This window comes from Typopeltis vanoorti, chromosome 10 (assembly GCF_054136105.1).
Source record: "Typopeltis vanoorti isolate ZY-2024b chromosome 10, IOZ_Tvanoo_1.0, whole genome shotgun sequence".
Lineage (NCBI taxonomy): Eukaryota > Metazoa > Arthropoda > Arachnida > Uropygi > Thelyphonidae > Typopeltis > Typopeltis vanoorti.
The window spans coordinates 104,513-131,010 of NC_143558.1; the positions used below are offsets into that span (position 1 = coordinate 104,513).

General features: G+C 37.3%; 2 protein-coding genes across 4 annotated transcripts in view; one reads left to right on the forward strand and one right to left on the reverse strand.

The window, feature by feature from the left end:
* The window catches only part of LOC150102122 (decapping and exoribonuclease protein-like), an 83,660-nt gene extending 75,256 nt beyond the window's left edge, over positions 1-8,404 (reverse strand). Inside the window, exon 1 of the mRNA XM_090399807.1 lies at positions 7,647-8,404. Coding sequence (XP_090255933.1) covers positions 7,647-8,083 — 437 coding nt within the window. The 5' untranslated portion in view covers positions 8,084-8,404. The remainder of the gene's footprint in view (positions 1-7,646) is intronic.
* A 157-nt stretch (positions 8,405-8,561) lies between these two features.
* LOC150102123 (tRNA (32-2'-O)-methyltransferase regulator THADA-like) overlaps positions 8,562-26,498 on the forward strand; it is a 694,369-nt gene continuing 676,432 nt past the window's right edge. For 2 of the 3 annotated variants that reach the window (XM_090398691.1, XM_090398692.1), the window contains exons 1-2: positions 8,562-8,747; positions 14,699-14,793. In XM_090398691.1, coding sequence (XP_090254817.1) covers positions 8,672-8,747; positions 14,699-14,793 — 171 coding nt within the window. In that variant the 5' untranslated portion in view covers positions 8,562-8,671. The remainder of the gene's footprint in view (positions 8,748-14,698; positions 14,794-26,498) is intronic. The other variant, XM_090398693.1, reaches the window with a different exon arrangement.

Here is a 26,498-nt window from a genome sequence, read left to right on the forward strand (position 1 = left end):
TCAAGTCTTTCTATGAATGCCCAGAGTTTTGTGTCAGGATAAACAGCACAAAGTCTGAACCTTTCACAGTCTCGGTTGGCCTCCGCCAAGGGTGTGTTCTGTCACCGGTCCTTTTCATAATATTTATGGACTGGATTGATAAGCACAGTCGAAGCAGTGAGTGTGTCAGAATTGGAAAATGTAGCATTGGACGTCTGCTTTTTGCAGATGACCTAGTTCTGCTTAGCTCTTCCACAGATGACCTCCAGCGGACCCTGGATAGGTTTGTAGCTGTTTGTGCAGACGCCGGAATGAAGATCAGTGTGGCCAAAACTGAAACATTTGTGATCTCAAGACAACCATCCCAGTGCACTCTAAATGTAAGTGGAGTCCCAATGAGGCAGGTGGAGAAGTTTAAATACCTTGGGTCCATATTCACGAATGATGGAAAATGGGACGTAGAGCTAGATACTCGAATTGGCTTAGCAAGCTCAATATTGCGGGAGCTTGGCCTTCGGTAGTATTGAAGTGGGAGTTAAGCCAGAAGGAAAAGCTGGCTGTCTTGAATGCAGTCTATGTCCCCATCCTCACCTATGGTCACGAGAGTTGCGTAATGACTGAAAGAATGCAGACACGAATCCAAGCAGCTGAAACGAGATTCTTTCGAGGAGCTGGGGGGGCTGACAAAACTCGACAGAGTCAGAAGCTCTGCAATTCAGGAAACCCTCAATACTCAACCGCTGCTTCTCTGTGTTGAGAGATCACAGTTACTTTGGTACGGGCACCTGGTCAGAATGCCACAAGAGAGGCTCCCTCAGCAGGCCCTCTTTGCCAAGCCAGAGGGTGGGAGGCCCCATGGAAGGCCAAGGACTCGCTGGATAGATTATATATCCAAAACCTTGGGTAGACACATTTGGGAATCCCACCAGAACACTTTAGCTTGGTGGCAGAGGATCGTGACCATTGGAAGTTCATCTTGCAGCTGTTGCCCCCCACAACCCAATTGCCCACTCTTCCAAAAATTAGGAAGAGTGGGCCTTGAAGATGCATGTATGCATAATGTAATTATATTACTGTCTTACTAATTAGTCTGTCTTAGGATAGGCTCCCTCAGCAGGCCCTCTTTGCCAAGCCAGAGGGTGGGAGGCCCCATGGAAGGCCAAGGACTCGCTGGATAGATTATATATCCAAAACCTTGGGTAGACACATTTGGGAATCCCACCAGAACACTTTAGCTTGGTGGCAGAGGATCGTGACCATTGGAAGTTCATCTTGCAGCTGTTGCCCCCACAACCCAATTGCCCACTCTTCCCAAAATTAGGAAGAGTGGGCCTTGAAGATGCATGTATGTATAATGTAATTATATTACTGTCTTACTAATTAGTCTGTCTTAGGATGGGTCTTGTCTTAGAAATGTGCTTACTTTTTTATAATGTTAGATCTGAAATATGCAACTTCAAATTTTACATGACGTCACCATTCCAGAATCTAACAATCAACAAAAAATATATATGCATACTTATCTTTTAGTGCAGTTGTAACTATGTTTTTTTTTGTAACAATATCTTGTATGATAAACTGTGAATTATGTGAATTTAACTTGTTTGAGTTAAGGGATATTACATCCCATATAGTTTCTTAGCCGAATAAGAAACTCAAAGAGTTTCATGCCGAATATAGTAAAAACTATATATAAAGTTCGGCGATTCCAAGCGTAAGCAAATACCTGGATACTGCAGCATTGATCCCAAAGGGTAGTGCAAGCTGGGGCAACTCGTGGTAGAGGTGGAGCGAGCTCCGATCACTATTCTTGATATTTGCCCATAATGTGAACTTAGCTCCTAGGAACTGTATTTTTGTTCACATTATGAGAGAAGGTCACTACCCAGACCGGTTTCAACCTTTATTGAGGTCTCATCAGCGAGTAGCCAGACCTAGTTAATATCAAATTTGTAGCGAACAGAACTTGTACCCCTACTACGAGTATTGTCGTGAGGTGCTCTAATAAATTATTAGATATGTGAAGAGCCAAAGGCTTCAATTCGGCGACATATAACTTGTTTAAGTTAAGGGATATTACATCCCATATAGTTTCTTAGCCGAATATAGTAAAAACTATATATAAAGTTCGGCGATTCCAAGCGTAAGCAAATACCTGGATACTGCAGCACTGATCCCAAAGGGTAGTGCAAGCAAGAGCACCTCACGGCAATACTCGTAGTAGGGGTACAAGTTCTGTTCGCTACAAACTTGATATTAACTAGGTCTGGCTACTCACTGATGAGACCTCAATAAAGGTCGAAACCGGTCTGGGTAGTGACCTTCTCTCATAATGTGAACAAAAATACAGTTCCTAGGAGCTAAGTTCACATTATGGGCAAATATCAAGAATAGTGATCGGAGCTCGCTCCACCTCTACCACGAGTTGCCCCAGCTTGCACTACCCTTTGGGATCAGTGCTGCAGTATCCAGGTATTTGCTTACGCTTGGAATCGCCAAACTTTATATATAGTTTTTACTATATTCGGCATGAAACTCTTTGAGTTTCTTATTCAGCTAAGAAACTATATGGGATGTAATATCCCTTAACTTAAACAAGTTATATGTCGCCGAGAAGCTTTTGGCTCTTCACATATCTAATAATTTATTAGAGCACCTCACGGCAATACTCGTAGTAGGGGTACAAGTTCTGTTCGCTACAAACTTGATATTAACTAGGTCTGGCTACTCACTAATGAGAACTCAATAAAGGTCGAAACCGGTCTGGGTAGTGACCTTCTCTCATAATGTGAACAAAAATACAGTTCCTAGGAGCTAAGTTCACATTAACTAGGTCTGGCTACTCACTGATGAGACCTCAATAAAGGTCAAAACTGGTCTGGGTAGTGACCTTCTCTCATAATGTGAACAAAAATACAGTTCCTAGGAGCTAAGTTCACATTATGGGCAAATATCAAGAATAGTGATCGGAGCTCGCTCCACCTCTACCACGAGTTGCCCCAGCTTGCACTACCCTTTGGGATCAGTGCTGCAGTATCCAGGTATATTTGCTTACGCTTGGAATCGCCAAACTTTATATATAGTTTTTACTATATTCGGCATAAAACTCTTTGAATTTCTTATTCAGCTAAGAAACTATATGGGATGTAATATCCCTTAACTTAAACAAGTTATATGTCGCCGAATTGAAGCCTTTGGCTCTTCACATATCTAATAATGTGAATTTAAATTAATGTATCTATGTCTAGCATGAATGTAAGTCAGTAAAAAGGGAAGATATGAGAGAAATCATTATTGAAATATTATAAATGAAAGAATGCATATTATTCAGCAACATAGGGCAAAGATCGCCCTAATACTATAAGAGCAGCGTAAGCACCCGCAGGCATCACATCTGAGAAGACATCATGACGCATACGTTTAAGGAAACAAGTAGTCCCGTATGTTGATCAGTGAAGTCACCCAGCCTGAGACCAACGGGTGAGACAATAAGAGAAATTCAAACTCGGAAAGGTGGCGCTCTAGGGGAGCGTATAAAACCCGTGACACGAAAGTAAATCACCCCGTTTTTTCTTGTTCCTGCATTTCTTTTCATGTACTCCAAGAGTTCATCGCAGTTCAGCTCTCATTTTTGAGGGCTGACTTACGAAAAGTTCCGGCATGACACCACAGCAGATTTCGGCAAAATCAACTGTAGGCCGTCAAGGAGAAGGCAATCGACGTAAAACCTTAGCAGAGAGATAGCGCCCAGCTCAGGCGAGCACGTGTAACCCACTTGGCAATAAGATTGAGACAACCAGAATCGAAACAAAGAAGGACGGAAGAAAACCGATAAAGAATAGATAAGTACTCTCACTTGTTCTAGCCCCTTTTGAGAATTGACTAACAGTGTTAAGAGAATGCATCTTAAAATTTGTAATGGAAGAAAGAGTGAAGAACTAAGATTTATGTAAATGACTATGCTTTTAAAATAAACTTTAAGAACTTTCAGTTAGATAGAGATTCTGTTGTAATTAATCTGAGAGAGATTATAAATGTCCAATTGAGCTGTAATTAAGAGTGTATTATATGTTGAGTTATTGAACTTGCTAACATTTTGAAGTCAATGCATAATTGTTTTAAGAGTGAGAGGGAGAGAGAAAGGTAGAAGATTAAATTAGAATTGATAACTACTTTAACTTGTATGGCATTATATATTGAGTTTAATAAATATTTTGGTTCCTTACATGTGTTTCTGATCATGATGACTGACCCTTCATAAAACTTCGAACCTGTGATCGTGTGTGCGTGCGAGAATACCCCAATTGAAAGTAGTAGGGCAACGACTGCAAATAAAATAAGCCAGAGAACCCAAGACTTCTAAGAATTCAGTTAACATTATTAGTGGCACCTGATAATCTATGTTTATCCTAAAGGTTAAGTTTATCTCTAACTTTAAGACCCAGGCTGGCACAGATAAAAAAATAAATTTTGCCTGAGTGACCAAGATAACTCATAGAATTCAGGGAACAGGTAATCTCTGGTGGCCCTTAAAAGGTTAAATTACGTAAGAAAAGGTATAAAAGAAGTGAGACATAATGATACTACTAAAATTAATGAAGATCACATAACAATGGCGCAACCGACTTAACAAAGAGGTACAAGCAATAGAATTTGATATAGCGGCTAAAGTAGGAAAGGATAAAGTTAATTATATTGCCTCGATATATCAATATCAGAGATATACGACGCAACAATAATAAAGTGACAACTGAGATGGATAAAGGAAATGGCTACCTGTGATATGCTGACTTTGCAAAGGCATTTGACAGGATTTCAAATGGAACTCTGTTGCTTAAATTGGAGCAAACAAGATGGATATCAAGCTGATGATTTAGATATCTGTCCATCAGGATGGCTGATGGACAGATATCTAAGAGTGGCTGTATGGAGAAAGCTGAGTCTGGGAGAAGGCCGGTGACTAATGGTGTACAGTATGGCTCAGTACTTTGTCTTCAGCTGTTTAATTTGCACATAGATGATATAGAAAATGAGAGCAGCAAGATATATAGAGAGATGTGAAGGATGGTGGAACAGTAGAAGAATGAAGTAGACTGATAAAGCAACTGGTATGAAAGACATAAATGCAAGTAAGGATATTAGAAAATAATCAGCAAGTTTGAGGAACGAACTGAGGTATATGCAGAGTGAGATAGACGTGTTTAATGGAGGATGATGTACTCACGGGAATAAAATGTGACAGTTACAGCAGTTTTAGATAAGACAGGAAAGATAAAAGAGGTAGCACAAATTTTAGATATTTAGTGTGATGTTGCTAAAGAAAGAAAATGAAAAAAAAGAAATGATTCCGAAATATTTATACAGATGCGAGTGGTGACCACATGAGGGTAAAAATAATGTGCGAGTAAGAAGACTGAATTCCCTGAGCTACACTGTTCGAAGTTTTTCCACTTGGTTATACTATAAATTAAATATATATTATATATAATTTCTTGGTATCTTTAATTTATTCCCTGAGCTAGATATGGACATTTATCTTATGCGGCATGTAGATCAAGCAACATGTGAGACTTGAGTGGTAAATTTAATATCATCTCATGCAGTGATAATAAAAGATGTCTCCACAATGCTAGCAACTGGGGAGGTGATCATGTGGATTTGACATTGGGAATGGCTTGGCAGGGACAAGCTTCACAGAACAAGAGAAATGTGTAGAGCAGGGGACACTGATAAATTAATTAACCAGTTTGGTGATGTGCAATGGCTAGATCAGTTGAAGGGGAGAGAACCTGAGAGATCAGCAGTGTCTGGAACTTGGTCGACAATCAGTTACTTATGGCAATATCAAACTGTATTCTTAAGGTTTGGAGGATAAATAAAATATGTGTGAAATGGATGAATCATGAATATCCCTAAGCTCCTCCCATTGATGACGCGAGGAGCTTAAGGATCTTCCTCAGCCATAGCCAAGTTAGCCGGTCTTGGGCATGGACAGCAGGGTTTATTTCCTGCCAGATCTGGGGTTTTTCGTCCCGCAAACTAGTCTCGTGAACACACACAGAATACAGCCATAGGCCTGATTCATCAGCCTGTGCCGGTTCAGGTGCCCGGATAAAATTGGGGGGGGGGGGGTGGACTAGATGGTGTCATATCCTTCCCCTGTAAAAAGGGGACTCGCGGCTACTGTACCATCACATGGTAAGGAAGGAAGCAGAATGAGGGTATAAAGTGCAGGATATGAAGGTGACAAGTATAGTAAAGGAGGAGAAATTAGCATACGACAGGACATTACTACTTCAGTCAAAGTAAAATCCTAGAGAATTCCAGTTATGTTGTTAGTAGAAGAAGGATGAATATAGAAGACTGGCTTTAGTTGCTGAGATGGATGCAGGAGTTACATCTGATGATACAGTGGAAATGTTCAATTAGTATTTCATTAGTGTATTTCAAATAGGAGGGTTAAGAGTGGTGTCGAACAACAACAGGAAGGAGGACAGAAGACTGGTAGTTCAAAATGGGAAGTATTTAGAATATTAAGTAACCTCAATGCTAATTTGGCTGTGGGACTGGATAGGATCTCAACAGGTATACTATAGAATTGTGCAAAAGTGCTGACAGTGCCCTTGACTTTGTTGTTCAGCAGAAGTCTGGCAACAGGACCTATACCAGAGAAAGGAAAAAAATAGTGCTACTGCCTAAGGGAGAATCCAAGTTAGTAGTGTCAAACTATAGGCCACTGTGTATATCAAGTGTAATGGCAAAGGTGGTAGAGCGGCCGATTAGTGACAGAATACAAATCAGAATTATTGAGAATGCAAATCTCTAGAGCAGCATGGGTTTGTTAATTGCAGGTAATACTTTAGTAATGCTAATTTTATAAAAGAGTGACTAGTGTAATGGACAGAAGAAATGGTTATAAAATGATTTATCTGGACTTTTCTGAAACATTTGATCAAGCATAGCATGATAAATTACTTTGAAACTGAGTAGGATGGGCATGGATATTCATTTAGTAACTTGGTTATAGGGACGGTTGATTAATAGGAACTAGCAAGTTCTGTATGGAGTGCAGTGGCTCAAAAAAGATAACAAGTGGGATACCATAGTTATTTTCTGGGACCACTGTTATTTAATTTACATAGGAATGAAATCTGTATACATTAGACACGTCAATAATATGACACAAACACCAACTATTTAAACATACCTAACAATCTGCTTTACTTGACAAGAAAATTATTGTGACACTTCCAAGAACTCATTAGAGGGCACAGCACTCCACTATACACAACTCACCGACTCCTCTACTTAATCCTCCAAATACACAACGCCATCTTCGACCAAGAGTAATTTTTGTCTACAAATTGCGTGTGTTCTCACGGATGATTTACCTGTATGAAGGACGAAAATCCAGTTTCCGAGAGAATAAAATCCTTCTACTCGGCTAACTTACCATCAATTGAAAAAAAAAAAAAAAAAAAAAACATAAGGATTCTCTCTTTATTCGACTTTCCTCATGACGGAATCGACCAGACTTTTCCAATTGGAGTTGGCATTGTTCCATTATAATTGCGCTAAAGAGACGCTCGAAATCTGACTATATAATTTAAGATGACCCTATAAAACAATTAAAATATATAAAATGTAAATAAGTTTATAAGAATTACCTGTCCTTACATATACAGCTACTGGCAGATTTACTTATGGTAAACTTTTTTCTGTTTAATAACACCCATTTCAAAACGTTGTCCAGTTTCTCTGTCTTTTCAACAGTTTTTCTTATCAGATTCTCATATCCACTATTTAGATCTAACTGTAACCTACATATTTGGGAGGACATACATAAATATTTTAACTGATGATTGTCAAAACAAAATTCTCTTTTACCATTTAACGAAAACGATCCAAGTTCTGTTGGTTCTCGAAATGAAGGGAATTTAGACATAAAATGTTTTTCCTTATCAACAGGTAGCGAGGCAGTTATTTTTATTCCACTTTCATTTGCCACGCAATCTTCTTTACTTGCAGTGCTAGCAAAAGTCTTAAGCTTCCCAGTTTCCATATTGGTATCGAAATCCCCTCTTTCCGAAGGATTCCTATTCATAGTTATCTTTGAAAGTGCATACGATATAAATTTTTTTTTTTTTTTTTTTTGATGAGACAAGGAAGTACTCAGATCAATGTGGAATTCACAAGGATATAAGTAAACAACATATTATACTTAAAGGAATTAAAGTTACATGACATCCTCAAAACTGAATTATACATCACTTGTATAAGCCCTTCTTACACACAACGCATTCCAACTTCTATTAGTTTTTGTAAACATGGTACGACGTTTGTAAACTGTACGACGATCACATGACCCTTTCAATGAAAATAGGATCGCACTTTGTTTTTTTTTTTCGTCAGGGTGATAAATATAAATCTAAGTAGCTTACTAACACATAATTTTAGAAATGATCATTTTAAAATGAAACATTTTAATCGTACTTCCTTAAAATATATTCTCAAATAATTTATTTTGTGCTGAATCACTAATGTTAGCATCTAGGCACGTGTGATGTTTGAATAACACCGTTACAGTTATGAAATCTCTGTTTATGTATGTTTACTAGAGTTTGTTCGTTGTTGATATGTGGAATGTTAGTTAGAAACGGTTCTTAATCTAAAGTGAATTATTGACTTTACAATGGGAGTGAAGAAGAAGAAATGCACGGACCCGGTCAGGTTTCATTTAGACGATGATTTGCTGAAACATTTTCAGGGTAAGTGATGTTTATTATTATTGTGACACCTCCAGGGAGTCCAGACTCATCGAGGGAGGGTATGCCAACAGCAACGAACGATTGTTCTTCTTCCACCTACTAACCCAACCACGCTCAAACTTGCTTAACTGTCGACCAACCTTTGCTGTTTAAGAGAAGTTTCGACTTTAGTAAAATTATATGATATCTATCACTCATATTGTTATGGAATATACATTAGTTTTATAAAAACTTCAAGAAACTCCAGCACTTACGCTAAGCTCAATTTCAGTCATTCGCGATTCTTTGCTACTATGCTACTAGTGAAATGTAGATTAGTTAAGCTATGATAACGAAATTATTGCCACAGGACTTCCATGGAATCGCGATATTAATGTAAAGAAAAAAAAGAAGGCTACTTTAGAAGCCACAAAAAATAGTAAACTGTATTTGCTAACAGTGTTTTCGCTGATTAGCGAAATCATTAGAAGGCAGGCTTCTAGAAGCCATTCGTTGATGAACAGATACTACACTATATCTCTAGCAAAACACAACCGGCCGCCAACTCAACCCTCATGACACCCCCCCCCCCCCCTTTTGGCTAATCGTTTTCCGTCCAGTGGAGGAAGCGGGCTCTCCCCGGGTCCTACCACTCTCCGTGAAAGAACAGAAACTCAATAGCCCAGTTGGTAACAACATGCGTTTGTGGAAACACCTGGGTTTCCAATCCCATCTAGGATGTGAATAACAATCTAGAAGAATGATAATAAAAAAAAGACAAAGGAGTCGTGTAAAAAATGTGGGAAGTAAAGAAAAAGGCGGAAGAATGCAAAGGGCCCGTACGGCCTTCCTGATTGTTTTTACATCAGAAGGTGAGTTAGCTGATCTCATACAAAGGTGAAAGTGTTTTCATCTAAGACAAAACATATAAACTGGCCAGAAAAATACATGTAATTAACAGACATGATATACTGGCCTTCATAGCTTTAGTTATATGGGCCATAATTCCTGATAGCCCCCTTCCTGTGGGGCTACTCTCTGAGGAGGAGGGGGACCTCCCAGTGATCAGACTGGTCCTTTGCCTTCTTCCGCCTTTTCCTTTACTTCCTATATTTTTTACACCACTCCACTACTATCCTTTTTTCCAGACCATCATCACTGGGTCCTGGATGGCTCAGCCAAGATCAGTTGGTTCATGGGAGTTTTTTCCCACTTGGTTAGACTATAATTTTAAAAAGTTAGATTATAAAACATATAAACTGGCCAGAAAAATACATGTAATTAACAGACATGATATACTGGCCTTCATAGCTTTAGTTATATGGGCCATAATTCCTGATAGCCCCCTTCCTGTGGGGCTACTCTCTGAGGAGGAGGGGGGACCTCCCAGTGATCAGACTGGTCCTTTGCCTTCATCCGCCTTTTCCTTTACTTCCTATATTTTTTACACCACTCCACTACTATCCTTTTTTCCAGACCATCATCACTGGGTCCTGGATGGCTCAGCCAAGATCAGTTGGTTCATGGGAGTTTTTTCCCACTTGGTTAGACTATAATAAATTTAGTTTAATTCTTTATCCAAGTGGAAGCAAACAAAGTTTGCGCCTGAAGTATCTTCAGAACCGAGGCAACTCGTAGCCAGCAAAGGTTGGTTAATTGGTAGAGCCTCTGCTACTAATGGCTCACGCAAAAAGTTAAGTTTGAGCATGGTTAGTAGTTGGAAGGGTATAATCGTTCGATGCTGTTGGTACACTCTCCCTCGATGAATCTTTGGACTCCCTGGAGGTGTCAAATTATAATCATCATCATCATATAATAATAGTAGTAGTAGTAAAGGTGGACCAAGCTCTCATCACTCCTTGTCCCAGTATCTCCCATAATGCAAAACAAATCTCCTTGCGTACATGTATAATGCTATGCATTAAGGGAAGGGCCACTACCCAGACCAGTTCCTACCTTTATTGAGGTCTCGTCAGTGGGAGCCATATCCAGAAGGGGTAATACTAATGCAGAAGCAATGGAGAAGTGATATTTACTTATACGAGTTGCCAAAAGGCGCGCGCGCGTGTGTGCGTGTGTGTGTGTGTGTGTGTGTGTGTGTGTGTGTGTCACCATCGAGTCGTTTCTGACTCTTGGCGACTCCATGAACATACACTCTCCCTACCAATCTGTCCCTGACCACGTCTTTCAGAACCTCAAAGTGCACTCCGGTTGCTTCTTTAACTCCATCCACCCATCTAATTCTTTGTCTTCCTCTTCTCCTGCTTCCATCAACTTTAGCAAGCATCATCATCTTCTCCAGAGTGTCATTTGCTCGCTTAATATGTCCGAAGTATGACAATTTTTGCTTGATGATCATAGCTTCAAGGGAGCAATCTGGCTGATTTATTGGTTTGCTTTGCAGTCCATGGTATTCTTAGTAAGCATCTCCAAACCCATAATTCAAATGCATATATCTTCCTTCTTTCACTCTTTCTCAGGGTCCAAATTTCAATCCATACAGCACCACAGGGAATACTATTGCTTTCACAATTTTGATTTTTGTTGTGAGGCTAATATCTTTATCTTTAAAGATCTTGCTTAAATTTGTCATTGCTTTTTTTCTGAGTAATAATCTTCTTCTAACTTCTTCGGTACAATAACAAAAGTGAAAGCAAACAAAGTATGTGCCTGTTGCTTCCACTTGGATAAAGGGTTAATCTAAATTTATTATAGTCTAATCAAGTGGAAAATACTTCCAACATCTTTCTCCAAACCCAGAGTAATTTAATAATAAGGTGGTACACCTTTTGACAACTTGTATAGGTAAATATGACTTCTCCATTGCTTCTGCCTTAGTATCACCACTTCTGGGTCTGGCTTCCACTGACGAGACCTCAATAAAAGTAGAAACTGGTCTGGGTAGTGGCCCTTCCCTTAATGCATAGCATTATACATCTCCGCAAGGAGATGTGCTTTGCATTACTGGAGATACTGAGACAAGGGGTGATGAGAGCTTGGTCCACCTTTACTACGAGTTGCCTCAGTCCTGAAGATACTTCAAGCGCAAACTTTGTTTGCTTCCACTTGGATAAAGGATTAAACTAAATTTATTATATCTAATATATCTTATATTTATTTATATCTAACCAAGTGGGAAAAAACTTCCAACATCTTTCTCTAAATCCAGAGTAATTTAATAATAAGGTGGTACACCTTTTGGCAACTCGTATAGGTAAACATGACTTCTCCATTGCTTCTGCCTTAGTGTCACCACGTCTGCGTGTGGCTCCCACTGATGGGACCTCAATAAAGGTCGAAACTGGTTGGAAGCTTGGGTGATAAATGGCAATGCGCATGAAGTTTTAATTGAGGCTTGGCTGTTGCTGTCATCCAGGTCCTGGGGGGGGGGGGGTAATGAATGGCAATGCTGTAGCTTGTGAAGTTAACTGAAGCATGGCTGTTGCTGTTACCCCTCGGATGAGATATGAGCTAATGAACGGCTCTGCTTGGTGGTGGGGTGAGCCTCCCACGGTGTATAGCCAACCGGTTCTGAGAGTTCTTCTCAGTGGCAGGGTGAGCCTGTTACTGAGGCAAACAACGTTGAGTTTTTGAGTCTGACCTGTACTTGAACATCAATAAAGGTCGAAACTGGTCTGAATAGTGGCCCTTCTCTTAATGCATAGCATTATACATGTCCACAAGGAGATGTGTTTTGCATTATGGGAGATACTGAGACAAGGATTGATGAGAGCTTCGTCCACCTTTACTACGAGCTGCCTCAGTCCTGAAGATACTTCAGGTGCAAACTTTGTTTGCTTCCACTGGATAAAGGAGTAAACTAAATTTATTATTGGTTAATGGGGTTTGCCTACAAGGTCAATGGTGTTGATGGAGCTTTGCATGCAAAGCTCCATCACATTGTATTCTTTCTCTTTTTTCTTTACATCTCTTATTTTTTACTCTAATTCTCCTGACTTTTTTTTACCATCCTTTCTTCCAGACCACCATCATTGGGATCTAACACCTTTTGGCTGTGTTTGCTGTACAGCACAACCTGAGGACATCCAGAAACGGGAGGATCCTAGTAGTCTTGCATTACTTTTCCCTCTGCGTTGGCAAGATGGGTAGTCCTAGATCAGTCGGCCAGTGAGTTTGCGTGCAAGGGTCAACAGTTTTGCAGTAAGTCTTTCACCAAATGGTCCAGGTCGGGATCCAAGATCTGCTCTGGTGCTGGTATACCATCCAGGGTATCCCTGGTGTTGCATTCCTGAGTGCAGTCATTCCTTGATAGCAAGTGGGCATCCATGTCACTCTGTGGTGGGTGGAGAGCTGTGGTGCCAAACTGAAAACCCCTTGAGGACGAATTCTTCATCTTCAAATGATTCATAGGCCCTAACAAAGTCACAACCAAGTCCTGATACCATATACAACATTTGTTAGCAGAAGTAAGAAACAAAAGATATATGATACTAGAATAAATGTACCAGTGTTTTTTGATCATCCATGCAACAGCTGAAAAGCCAATAGGGAAAATACTGTCTTCTTTATTCAAAAGAATTTAGGACTTGCAGGATCTCCCAAAACTGTTAAGAAATTACATTCTGGTGATATCTTGCAGAAACATCATGTCAGCAGTATTCTGAGAAACCACTGGGAGCAACACAGGTGGAATATCAGTCACAGTAACACCTCATAAAATACTCAGTTCTTGATATTAGAATGGGAGCTTCTTGATGTTCCCGATGAGGAAATATGTTCAGAGCATAAAGGGAGTGGAAGGTGTGAGGCATAACCTGCTGATCCAGTATTGCACTTAGGATTTAATCTTTTTTTTTTTGGGGGGGGGGGAGGTGAGTTGAGTAGACGATTTGAGAATGCACACTACGCATTGCATACGACCTATGATTGAGCATCTGCCATGATCGCAAATTCATAAGTAGTATAGAAATAGAAGACACGACACAACATAAATAAAATAAAATAAAAAAAAAAAAGAATTTTAATTAGGAAAAGATTTTTGGAAAATTTTCTAGTGTTTTTTTTTTTTTTTTTCCTTTTTCTTTTGGGGGTAGAGCCCCCCCCCATTTGGGTGTCACCTGGGTCTAACTAGGACAATGTTTATCATTGTTACCACTTTTGCTGAGAATTCCTTTGTAATTTCTCTTTACAGTATCATGGAAGACTTTTAGGTTGTTTTGTTGGTTATACTTAGCTTTTTTTTCTAACCATTTTTCTTTGACTTTTTTGCATAAATTATCAACTTTACTTTTTTAGTGCTCTGTATTTTTCTCTATTCTCTTCATTGTTTTGTTGGTTTACAAGTATGTTGGCATCTCTTTTCTCTTCTATTGTAGTAGCTATGATTTCTTGGGCGGACTGAACAGATGGCATGAATGGCAATATCATATTAAAAACTAGAATATTAGGAAGGAACTTGATATTGTTAGTATTCAGGAATGTGTTAACAGAGTTAACAGACTTGTTTTAAAATACTCAAAATGATATATTTGTATAATTAATTAAAATTTATTAAACATTTTTTACTGTGCTTCATAGTTGTCTGTTTTGGAATGGAAGAATTATGAATAGGCAAGTAGCAAAGGAAAGTCACTAGTAGTGTACGACAGAGGGTCTGTTTTGGGTCCATTATTGTTTAAGTTGTATATTAATGATAATGAGACAGGTTTCATTGGAGATATTAGCTGTTGACACATGATGGAAAGTTGGAGATAAAACAGTGGTCAAACAGTTGTTGTGACTTTAATATGTATTTTGACATACATTTGATTGTCTAGAATATCTCTGCACAAATATTCATAAAGGTATGTTCACAATATATTGAAGCTAGTCATAAGTTATATATATAATTCATTACTAACTTCAATATTAAAAATAAACATTGACATTTTCTATGCAAACTTGAAAATTGAAATATATGCTATTTTTTTTTATTTTATTATTATTATTATTATTTTTTTATTTTTTTTTAGAGTTGACACAGGCCACTCAGGATGAAGTACTCATAAAAATCTTATCTTTGCTGAACTCCTCAGATGGTCTTCAGCAAATTAACTTGATCAAAATGGTAAGCTTATTTGCAATTGTAAGTCATGCTATGCAGTGAATTGCACTGAAAGGTCTGATCTCTTGTTTTATGTAAGAAAGAAGAATGCTTTGTTTCATGATACCATTGCATTTATTAGACAGATTGCAGTATGATTGACTCTCACTGTAAGAAACAACAAATTTGCTATAACAAAACCACAGAAAAGTCAGAATCAAAGCGCCACAGTACTATGCTAAAAGAAATTCACTATAGCAAACTGCAGTATAATAAACTGTTCTGTGGTTCTTAAGAGTTTGTTTAGTGAGAGTCAATGTATAAACAAGTAAATCGTATTCATTTGATATCAGAGTAAATACTATTTGTAGGCTTCGGTGTTCTCAGTTATTGTTTTAATAACTTAACGGTATAGACTCACAAGGCTGATGACACCACAAAATCAAAATATATATTGGGTTGGAAAATAAGTTTGTTCGGCTTTTCAGAGTAGAATGAAAAACACATTTTATTTAATATATATAATGCATACTAGTCAGTTATATATTGAACCTCTTTATCAATGACCTCTTGCCATCTGTCCACCATCTTCATAATGCTGCGTTCCTAAAACTCCTGAGGTTTACTGGTGAAAAACTGATCCAGGTGTCTTTTGACAGCCCTCATTAGCGAAGGTTTTCCTGTTCAGAGAATTCTGCAATGATCGAAATAAGTGGTAATCGGAATGTGCCAGGTCTGGTGAATATGGATGATGTGGCAAAACATCCCAGTCAAGACGTAACAATTTACGCCAGGTTGTTAACGAGGTGTGGGGTCTGGCATTGTTGTGGTGAAAGACAACTTCTTTCCGATTTGCCAATTCAGGACGTTTTGTGCTAATTGCATGTTAATAATTGCAGTTGAATCAATCATTCTGCCTGATGGTAACACCTCGTAGTGGACAATACCTTTATAATCCCACCACACAGAGAGCATGATCTTCTTTGGGTGCAATCCCGCTTTCGAGGTAGTTTGCAGCAGTTCACTCTTGTGCCCCCATGATCTTTTACGTACCACATTATCGTACACAACCCATTTTTCATCTCCTGTAATCATTCACTTCAAAAATGGGTCGTTTTCTGTGCGACATCGCAGCGAATCACAGATGGATATGCGAGCAGTCATATTGGGCCTCAGTCAATTCATACGGCACCCAAACATTGAGTTTTGAAACATATCCCAGCTTGTGCAAATGGTTTTCAATGCTTGCATGCGATATGTTCAGTACTGCAGCAATCTCCCGCACTGTTTGTGATGGGTTTTTTGTCGATGATATCCTTCACAACACTCAAATCAACCTCGGTCAGGCGACCGGCGCAAGGTGTATCACTGACTTCGAAATCTCCAGAATGGAATTTGGCATACGCGTTCTGTTAAGGCACCATCCCCATATACGCGGCATATATTTTAATGGGTTTCTGCAGCTTGTTTGCCTTTTTTGAAATAAAAACGCAAGATATGCCAGTAATGTACGTTATTTCCTTCCATTTTTAAAAATATGTTACACACACGCAACTGAAGTAGGCTGAATAAAAATTCATGGAAAGGTTATGTGAAATGTCGCCTTTCAACTACACAATAGCATTGCATGGTAGCACAGCAATAGTTCCCCCCCCCCCCCCCAAATGGACGAACCCCCTTTTGAGTCATCAGAATTCAAGGAGAACCGGCCTACTAGTTTGGAACTCGGTGGGGTGGGGTGGGGGTTGCCAGGGGGCAAACCCCCCTTTCGAGTCATCAGAATTCAAGAACCGGCCATCCAGTCTGGAACTTGGGGGGGCACCAGGGGGGAAGAACTGTCTATAGTTTTCGAATTGAATTTTTGAATTTTGAATTTGAATTTTTACTTTTTCTGTTACTTTTGGATCACCCTGTGTATGTGTGTGTGTGTGTGTGTGTGTATTATTTTATTTATTTATTTTATTTTATTATTAGGGGGGCAGAATTAGCTGTGCTCTCCTACCAGGATCTTGAGTGACTAGCCATCAGTCATGCTTGTTGCATGTTGAGCACAGTTAAGCCTGGGATGGATTTCCGTGGTGGGCTGGCAACCTACGACACAGTCAAAAACCCTGATGGAACTGATATAGATGGCAGTGCCAATATTTCGGTGAAGTCCAGAGGGCCATACCCAGGAAGTCTTAATATCATGCCTCTACGTGGACCCCCCCGGGAAACATGTTATAATGAGCCATGGCAAAGTCGATACTAAGCAAAGAGCTGGCAGAAAGCTATAAAGTGCATCTCCCAAGACGTTATGTGGCCAGTGTGGGAGATGTTAGGACTGCACTAACATCTGCTCTTTCATCATTGGCAGAAGAATTCATATATCAACGGCAATGTGAAACAACCGGCAGGCGGAAGATTCTGGATACAGATCAGTGGCTAACAGAGTGAGTCAAGTTAGCTGGCTATTGTAGACGTGGAAGAGATCGGGGCCTCACCACGTTACTATCCTATAGTCGACCATGAAGAAACGGAAATATTTTACAAGCTATGCTTTGGAAGTTGGAACCTCTGCAACGTCCCAAGCTGTAAATAGTTACAGGGAAAAAGACACTGAAACTTTGATTAAAACGAGTGCTGCAAGTGCACTCTATGATGATGTCAACTTAAATCCAAAAGGAAGGTTGGCATCTGATATTCCTCATTTGAAAACAAGAAACAGAGTCTTGAAAATTGGAACTTGGAACATGAGAACATTATATAAACTGAATTTTGATAACCTTATACAGGAAATAAAAAGACTTAAAGTTGATGTGATGGGAATTAGTGAAACCAGATGGCCTAACATGGGAAAACTAGAGAAAGATGGATTTACATTTGTATATTCTGGTGGAGAGAAGCATGAATATGGAGTGGATTTCATGATTAAGAAAGACATCTTTAAATGTGTAATTGGGCTGTGGCCCATAAACGAAAGAATAATACTTATTAAATTAGCCACAAAGCCTTTTAACATCAGAATTATCCAGGTTTATGCCCCTACGATTAATCACAATGATGAAGAAATAGAAGATTTTTATAATAACTTACAAAAATCTATAGAATATGTAAAATCAAATGAGATACTCATAGTGATGGGTGACTTGAATGCAAAGGTTGGAGAAGGGGAAGAAAATCCAGTTGGAAAATTTGGACTAGGCGACAGAAATGAAAGGGATGAGAGATTGATACAATTCTGCATTCAAAACAACTTGCGCATAATGAATACTTTCTTTCAACATCTAAAGCGCAGCCTGTATACTTGGACAACCCAGATAACTGTATAAGAAACCAAATAGATTTCATAATGATAAATAATAGATACAAAAATAATATAACCAACATAAAAACATACCTAGGTGCTGATATAGGTTCAGACCATAACCTTGTTGTTAAAAATTAAACTAAAAAAACATTTCTAAAAACAATCATACTGAAAGACTTGACTTCACAGCTCTGAATATACCTGACAACATAATGGTGTTTAACTCAGAAATTAGGAAGAAATTAGATCATGTAGGATATAAAACAGAAGACAATATACTTTGTAACACAGAGGAAATTGAAAACAGGTGGTCAAATTTTAAAAGTGCAATATATAAGACAGCAGCTAACGAGGTTATCCCAAAAATTAAATACAATAAGAAAAAACCCTGGATGACTGAATCAATACTAGAACTTATGAATGAAAGATGAAAAAAGAAAAGTACACAACAGTATAGAATATTCAGTAAAATTATAAAAAATGAATGCAGGAAGGCTAAAGACAAGTGGCTGAATGAAAAATGTAAAGAAATAGAGGAATTGGACAAGAAACACAATAGTAAAGAAATGCAAAAATCAATCCAAGCCCTGACAAATAAAAAGAAAAATTTCAACCATAATCCTTGTATAAAATATCAAAATGGCAATGCTACTAGAGACACAAGATATCATAAAAAGATGGAAAGAATATGGAAAAGAACTGTTTGACTCTGATCGCACAGATGCACCAGATATACAAAATATAGATGGTGAACCAATTACATATGAAGAAATGGAATATGCTCTAAGCCAAATGAAAACAGGTAAAACACCAGGCCCTGATCAGATCCCTATTGAATTGTTAAAGAAAGTAAATGAAAACACACTTAATGACCTAAATGTTATTCTTAATAACATCTATGATTTGGGATACATCCCTGATGATCTAAGGAAATCCATCTTTGTCACTATTCCCAAAATTCCAAAAACTTTTGAATGTACAGAATATAGACTAATAAGTTTAACAAGCCATGTTACAAAATTACTGCTGAGAATAATCCTAGAAAGAATAAAAGGCACTTTGTCAGTAGAAGTAGAAGACACTCAATCAGGTTTTCAAAAAGACAAAGCTACAAGAGAAGGAATCTTCAATTTGAAAACATTATGTGAAAGAAGCCTTGACAACCAGAAAAGCATATATCTTTGTTTTATTGATTACACCAAAGCATTTGATTCAATAGATCACAAGAAATTAATACATATCCTACAGAATAATGGGTTAAAAGGAAAAGATCCTACGTATAATTACAAATATATACTGGAATCAAATGGCCTCAATAAGATATAAAAATACATATTCTGGCAAATTTGAAATCAAAAAAGGAGTAAGGCAAGGATGTGTCTTATTACCCTTACTATACAATATATATAGTGAGTAAGTATTTAAAAATATTTCAGAACTGAAGGGTGTAAAAGTCAGAGGTAAGAACTTCAACAACTTCAGGTATGCAGATGACACAGTTCTTATAGCTGAATCTGAAGATGATCTTCAAAACTTAATCACAGAAATTTATAACAGAAGCTTAGACATGGGACTAATTATTAACCTAAAGAAAACAAAGTGCATAATTATATCAAAAGAACCAATAAATAAGAAACTGAACATAACTGTTAACAAAAAGAAAATTGAACAGGTTCAGTCTTTTATATATTTGGGACAAATGTTTACAGACAGAGGAAATTCCCTTAAAGAAATAAAAAGAAGAATAGAGATAGCAGGCTGATAAATAGACTCTACTGATATGAAAACTGTTCTGACATCCAGAGACATTAATATAGACACAAGAAAAAGATTAATAAAATGCTAAATTTGGTCAAGCCTTCTCTACAACAGTGAAACTTGGACTCTAAATAAAGAAGCAGAGAAAAAATTAGAAGCTTTCAAAATGTGGACCATCAGAAGAATGTTGAAAATACCATGGACAGAGAAAATGAAAAACGAAGATGTTTTAAAGAAAGCAAAAATGAAAATAATTAAACAGCGAAAACTTAAATATTTTGGACATCTAACCAGACAAGAAGGCATTCAGAAATTAATATTAGAAGGGAAATTGGATGGAAAAAGAGGGAGAGGTAGACCCAGGAGAATGTGGTTCAAAGACATTAAGGACTGGACTGGCTTGAAAAATGTTCCAGAGCAGCAAAAGAAAGAAAAAGGTTCCGTGACATGGTTGCCAACCTCCTTCTAGGAGATGACACTTGAAGAAGAAGAAGTATATATATATATATATATTATTTTATTTATTTATTTTATTTTATTATTATTATTATTATTACCGGTTATTACTAACACAATGTTCCAACATAAAAATATGCACAAATTCACGTGGAGAGAAGAGGCAAGAATAAGAAAAGCCTCATTGATTATGTTATTGTCGATAGTGATGTTTTCTCCCTGGTGCAGGACACCAGAGTGTACAGAGGATTTGAAATTAGAAGTGATCACCATTTAGTCTTGAGCAGGATAAAATTGAATTTCATATTGAAAAGAAACACGTGTAAGAAAGTTTTAAAGTGAATAAAAGTTGAGCAGCTCTCAGATGTGAACTGTAGACTAAAATACACAAACATGATTGAATAAAAAATAAAAGAGTTTCAGAACATTTTTGAGAGTTTGGCGATTCAGTGGTAAACCCTGAAGAAAACACTGATTGATTCAGCCAGAGAGCATGTCGTGAGGTTGTCTTCAAGGATAGAAAAATCAGAACTCCATAGTGGACACAGGAAGTTAAAGAGGCAGTGAAGGAAAAGAAGAAAGCATATCAAAAGTTCCTGGCAAATAAGTCAGCTTGTGCTCTTAGAGGATACAGAGACAAATGTAAGAAAACTAAACACTGAGTAAAACTAGCTAAACAAAAGTCATGGGAGGACTTTGGCAAGAGCATAGAAAATAAATATCAGAAAGTGGCAGAATATTCTGGAGAATGTTGAAGAAGCTTAGAAACGGAGGAAAGAGTGCTGTAAAAGGAGTTAGAGATGATAAAGGTGATATGAAAACTGGAGAAAAAGATATCCTTAAGTTTGGAGTAATTACTTCGAAAAATTGCTAAAGGAAACAAGCAGTGATAATACAGTGGTAAAACACACTGAATAGGTATACAGTCAGGAATACATGTCATTACTTGAAGTAGTGATTACTTCAAGTAATGACATGTAAATGAAATGAAAAAGAAATCAAAAGCCTGAAATGTGGAAAGACAGCAGGAGTAGATGATATTTGACCAGAATTGCTCAATTATGGAGGTATAAAATCTTGCAGTGTCTGCACTGCATAGTTCAGAAGGACTGGACAGAGAGATTAATTCCAGATGATTGGAATAGAGTTCTCATAGTACCAATATATAAAAAAAGGGAAATAAAACTGTGAGAATTACAGAGGTATTTCTATACTGAGTATTCCTGGTAAGATTTATGCAAGTATCCTTTAGAAACAGTTGAGAATTGTGGGAGAGAAGCTGGGTGAAGAACAAGCTGGATTCAACCAAATAGAGACTGCTAGGATCAGATTTTCACTTTATGACAAATAGTTGAGAAATCATGGGAATATAACAAAGATCTGGGAAAGGCATATGACAAGGTGCCAAGAGAGAACCTAATGAAAACATTACAGTTATTTGGGAATTATATCAAACAGTACTTAGTCTTTGTGGTGTAAGTCAGCAGTTAGAATCGAAGGAAGCACAGTAAGATGGTTTAATGTTAAATCTGGTGTCAGACAAGGACGTAAATTATCACCCTCTGTTATGGTTCACATTACGAAGGAAAATGGTTTTAAACCTGATATCAAAATTGGAGATGCTAATGTCAGCTCTTTGCTTTATGTTGATGATGTTATACTTCTAAATAAATCTGCTATAAGTCTGCAAAAATTCACTGACTAAATTGAATAACTGTTGTAATAGATATGGTATGAAGGTAAGCAATAACAAGACAAAGACAATGAAAATAGGTGGAAGCATTGAAAATATCAACTGCATTTTGAATGTAGAACCTATAGAACAAGTAAAACATTTCAGCTACTTAGGCACGATTTTTACTGAAGATGGTAAATTAAATATGGAAATACACAACAGAATCAACAAATTCAATATGGTAGGAAGTCATTCTAAAATGAAAGTAGGAAGTCAACTGAATAAATTTATATGGAATAAGAGAGAAATTAACTGTGTACAATTCAGTATTCAAGCCAATTTTAACTTATGGATCTGAGAGCTGGGTCAGAAGTAAAACACTTGACCAAAGATTAGAGACCGCAGATATGAGAGTCCTGAGAAAGATTAGGAGCATGAACAGATGGCAATATCATATTAAAAATGAGGATATTAGGAAAGAACTTGACATTGTCGGCATTCAGGAATGCGTTAGCAAAGTTAATCTCATATGGTCACTTAAACAGAATTGGAGAGAAAAGATTAGCAAAACAAGTTTTCTTTGCCAGGTTGGCAGGAAAAAGATCAAGATATAGGTGGATTGATACAGTAGAAGGTTCATTAGAAGATAGAAATATAAGATCTGATAATGTTGAAGTGCTGACAGGTGATAAAGGCATGTACCCTTTAATGGTACATGCCAGGAATTTGATGATGATTTTTATTTTTTAATAAGTTAGGAAATTTAACGACCTCTTTTTGTTATCTTGCACTAGTTTCTTAGGTGGCACCTTTTGGAATTGTCAGTTATTGTTCAACCTTGAAGATGCCTGTGATACTCAGGCGAAAATTATACTAATAAATAATATTTTACATGAATTAATTCCAGTATTATAATTGAATTAAATAAAATAAAATACTTTACAAAAAGAAACCGAATCTAGTATTCAGCTAAAAGTATTGTAGTTTCACTTGTCCATATGATAACTTCTTTTACAACACTTATTTTATTGTTTTTACATATTCATTCATTCTGCTTTATCTTAGATTTCTTAGAATGCATTCAGAATAAAAAAGGCCTCACTTAAACTGATATACTTACATTTGTCTTCTTTCCATAAGTTTCCTTAAATACGTCTTTCTTTCAATTTTCTTTATTTGCATAAAGAACAATCACTCAAACAACAGAAATACATTAATTGAGCAGTTCCAAATGCATTTCCAATACAAGGAACATTACTGCAGATCCCATATTGCTCCTTTGGGGCATGTATCACTTGCTTCTCAAAATAAAAGGCTTGATACCTTCAATTATTAATTTCACAGTATTCTTGGAGAGTAGTTAAAGATGCAATGAAATGTTTTCTGAGATTAGAGATCTTAACTGGGTAGTTTATTAGACCTTTCCAGCTCTTCTTTGCTTGCTATCGTTCCTATTACTTAGTGGCAGTTGTTCTAAAAACAACTAATGCGCATACTCGGTACTGAGATTCAAAGCAAAACTCAAGTGAAAAATATGGCCATCATTACCACAGCGCTTGTAGATTGTAATAATGCATGGGATAAGAACATCACTGTAAACAAACATAAGTTAATATATAATATACAAACAACATTTCTGTGTTAATCCCAAATGATTACAAATGAAGTAAGCAATTATACTACTTGTAACTACATCTAAGTCTCCTTTGTTATCCTATCCTACTCATCCATCCATCCTAGGACATCTTGAGTCCCTCCACTCAACATGTCCTAGGATCAACATGTGAGAGGCTTATGACTAATTAATGCAGCCAGGTCCTCACTCCTTGCTGCATCTCCTAAAGGCAGTATTCATGACTGTAAACCATGTGTGCTCACTGGGCTGGTTTGCCTGTTCTGGATGACGAAAAACCTGAGTTTCTGGGAGAAAAAACCCTTACGTCCAGAGACAGACTAACTCACTTCTAGTTGAAAGAGACCAGATAAAAGTTCTTCATGTCTTAGACGTGAATCGAACCCTGGTCTTTCCAGCCAGAGGGCTTCGTCTATTCTGACTGAGCTACAGAGGCTCTCTCCTTTATTATACTATTACTTAAACACATGGTAGCTACCATAATTCTAAGCATATACTAAATGCAAACACACACGTATATATTTTAGATTATCTTATCATATAAAAAAAAGCATGTATTTCTCATTAATTAATTTTTTCACTCAGCATATATGAAACTTTAATAAACAAACATAACAATAAAACAATTATGTAAGATTTTTACAACCTCCACATAACTTGTAAGGAATTTCTGGACCATTGTCTAATCCACTCCTTGTGGTGTACATTGATATTAGGTATCCACCTAAATAATAATCAAATGAAGATGGGGTGACAATTTCAGACTTTGCTGAACAAGTTGGCCCAAACTACAAATTGGATGTATTGGATTGTATAATATATGAATGTCATGCTTAATGGGTCATCATCAAACAAGATCCTACTATTTTTATCAGTAATCAGGGTGGAAAGCTACTGGTATGTATTCAACAAAACATGTTGAGAGTTTATTTTTCACTTGGTTAGACTATAATTAGTTTAGTTTAATCCTTTATCCAAGTATGAGCAAACAAAGTTTGTGCCTGAAAGTATCTTCTGAAAGAGTCGCCTTGGTGTTGCACCATCTTAGCTCAGTCCTGAAGATACTTTCAGGCGCAAACTTTGTTTGCTCACACTTAGATAAAGATTAAACTAAACTAATTATAGTCTAACCAAGTGAAAAATAAACTTTCAATATCTTTCTCTGAATCTGGAGTAATTTAATAATAAGGTTGTACACCTTTTGCCAACTCTCCTATAGGTTGTGATGACCTCTCATTGCTTCTGCCTTGGTGTCTCCACTACTGCGCCTGGCTCCCGCTGACGAGACCTCAATAAAGGTCAAAACCGGTATGGGTATTGGCCCTTGCCTTAATGCATAGCATTACACATATCTGTAAGGAGATGTGCTTTGCATTATGGGAGATATTGAGATAGAAGTGATGAGAGCTTTCTCCACCTTTGCAACAAGTCACCTTGGTGTTGCACCACCTTAGCTCAGTCCTGAAGATACTTTCAGTCCCACTTGAATAAAGGATTAAACTAAACTAATTATAATTGTATGTATTCAACCTCAACATAATTGAGGACAGGTACCATCACCATAAAGTGTATCAGCAAAAAAGGAGTGAAATATAAGTAGAAATACCAAATGAATTCAGTTGGCATTGGTAAAATAAAGAAGAAGAGGACATCTGAGATACCAGTTAACCAAGTTAGAGATGACATTTAAGTAGTAGTAGTGATCAGAGAAAATTGCCATTGCTAGTATCAATGAAGTCAAATGGACTAATAGTGGAAAAATAAACAGAAAGAGCCATTCAATTATATACTCATGTGGAGACATCATAGGAATGGAGTATCGTTTATACTAAAAAAAAATAAGATTGCCCAATCCTTACTTGGATTTAGGCCCATAAGTGACAGGATAATTACATTAAAACTTGCATCACAACCTTTTAATATTTTTATTGCCCAAATATATGCACCAACTTCTGATTACCTAGATGAAGATGTAGATTGTTTCTCTGAAGGCATTCAAAATGCACTTAACAATGCTAAATCAGATGACATAACTATCGTTATGAGAAATCTAAATGCTGAAGTAGGCTCAGAAAAGATCTCTTCCTGTATGGGAAACCAGGGCCTGGGACATAAAAATCCAAGAGGAGAAAGATTAATATAGTTCTGTGAAAAAAACAATCTGGTAATAACAAATGCTTTATTTAGCCACTCTCCTAGAAGTCTTTACACATGGAAAAGTCCTGGAGACAGCTGTACCAGATTGACTATATAATGAGTAAAAAGGAATTCCTGAATAACATCTTACAAGCCAAAACATACCTGATATTGGATCAGACCACAACCCTGTGGTCATTAAAGTAGCAAGAAAATTAAAGAAAACAATGAAACATAGAAAAATATGATCTTGGCTCCCTTAAAAATCAAGAATTACAAGATAAATTTTTAATGGAACTGACACAATCTACTGCTGTTAACGTTACTGATTCTACCAAGTATCCTTACCCTAAAGATGAGATTGAGGATAGATGGCAGAAATTTCAAGAGGGTATAAAAAAAGGCAGTAAAACAAACAATTCCCAAATTTGAGAAGATGAGTAAATCCTGGTTGAATGACAAGATACTGAAAATGATGGAGGAAAGAAAGAAACACAAAAATCATCCTGAATACAAGAACTTAAACAAGGAGATCAGGAAAGAATCTAGGATTGCAAAAGAACCATGGCTCAACAACAAATGCGAGGAAATTGAACTTTTGGACAAAAAGCACAAAACCAGATAACTTCATGAAAAAGTTAGGGAGCTAACTAGCAAATCTTGCAAAAGGGTAAGCTCTCATTGCATTGAAGATACCAGTGGAAACATCCTAATGGAGAAAGACAAAATAAGGGATAGATTGGTAGAGTATTCAAAGGAACTGTACAATCTTGATAGAATAG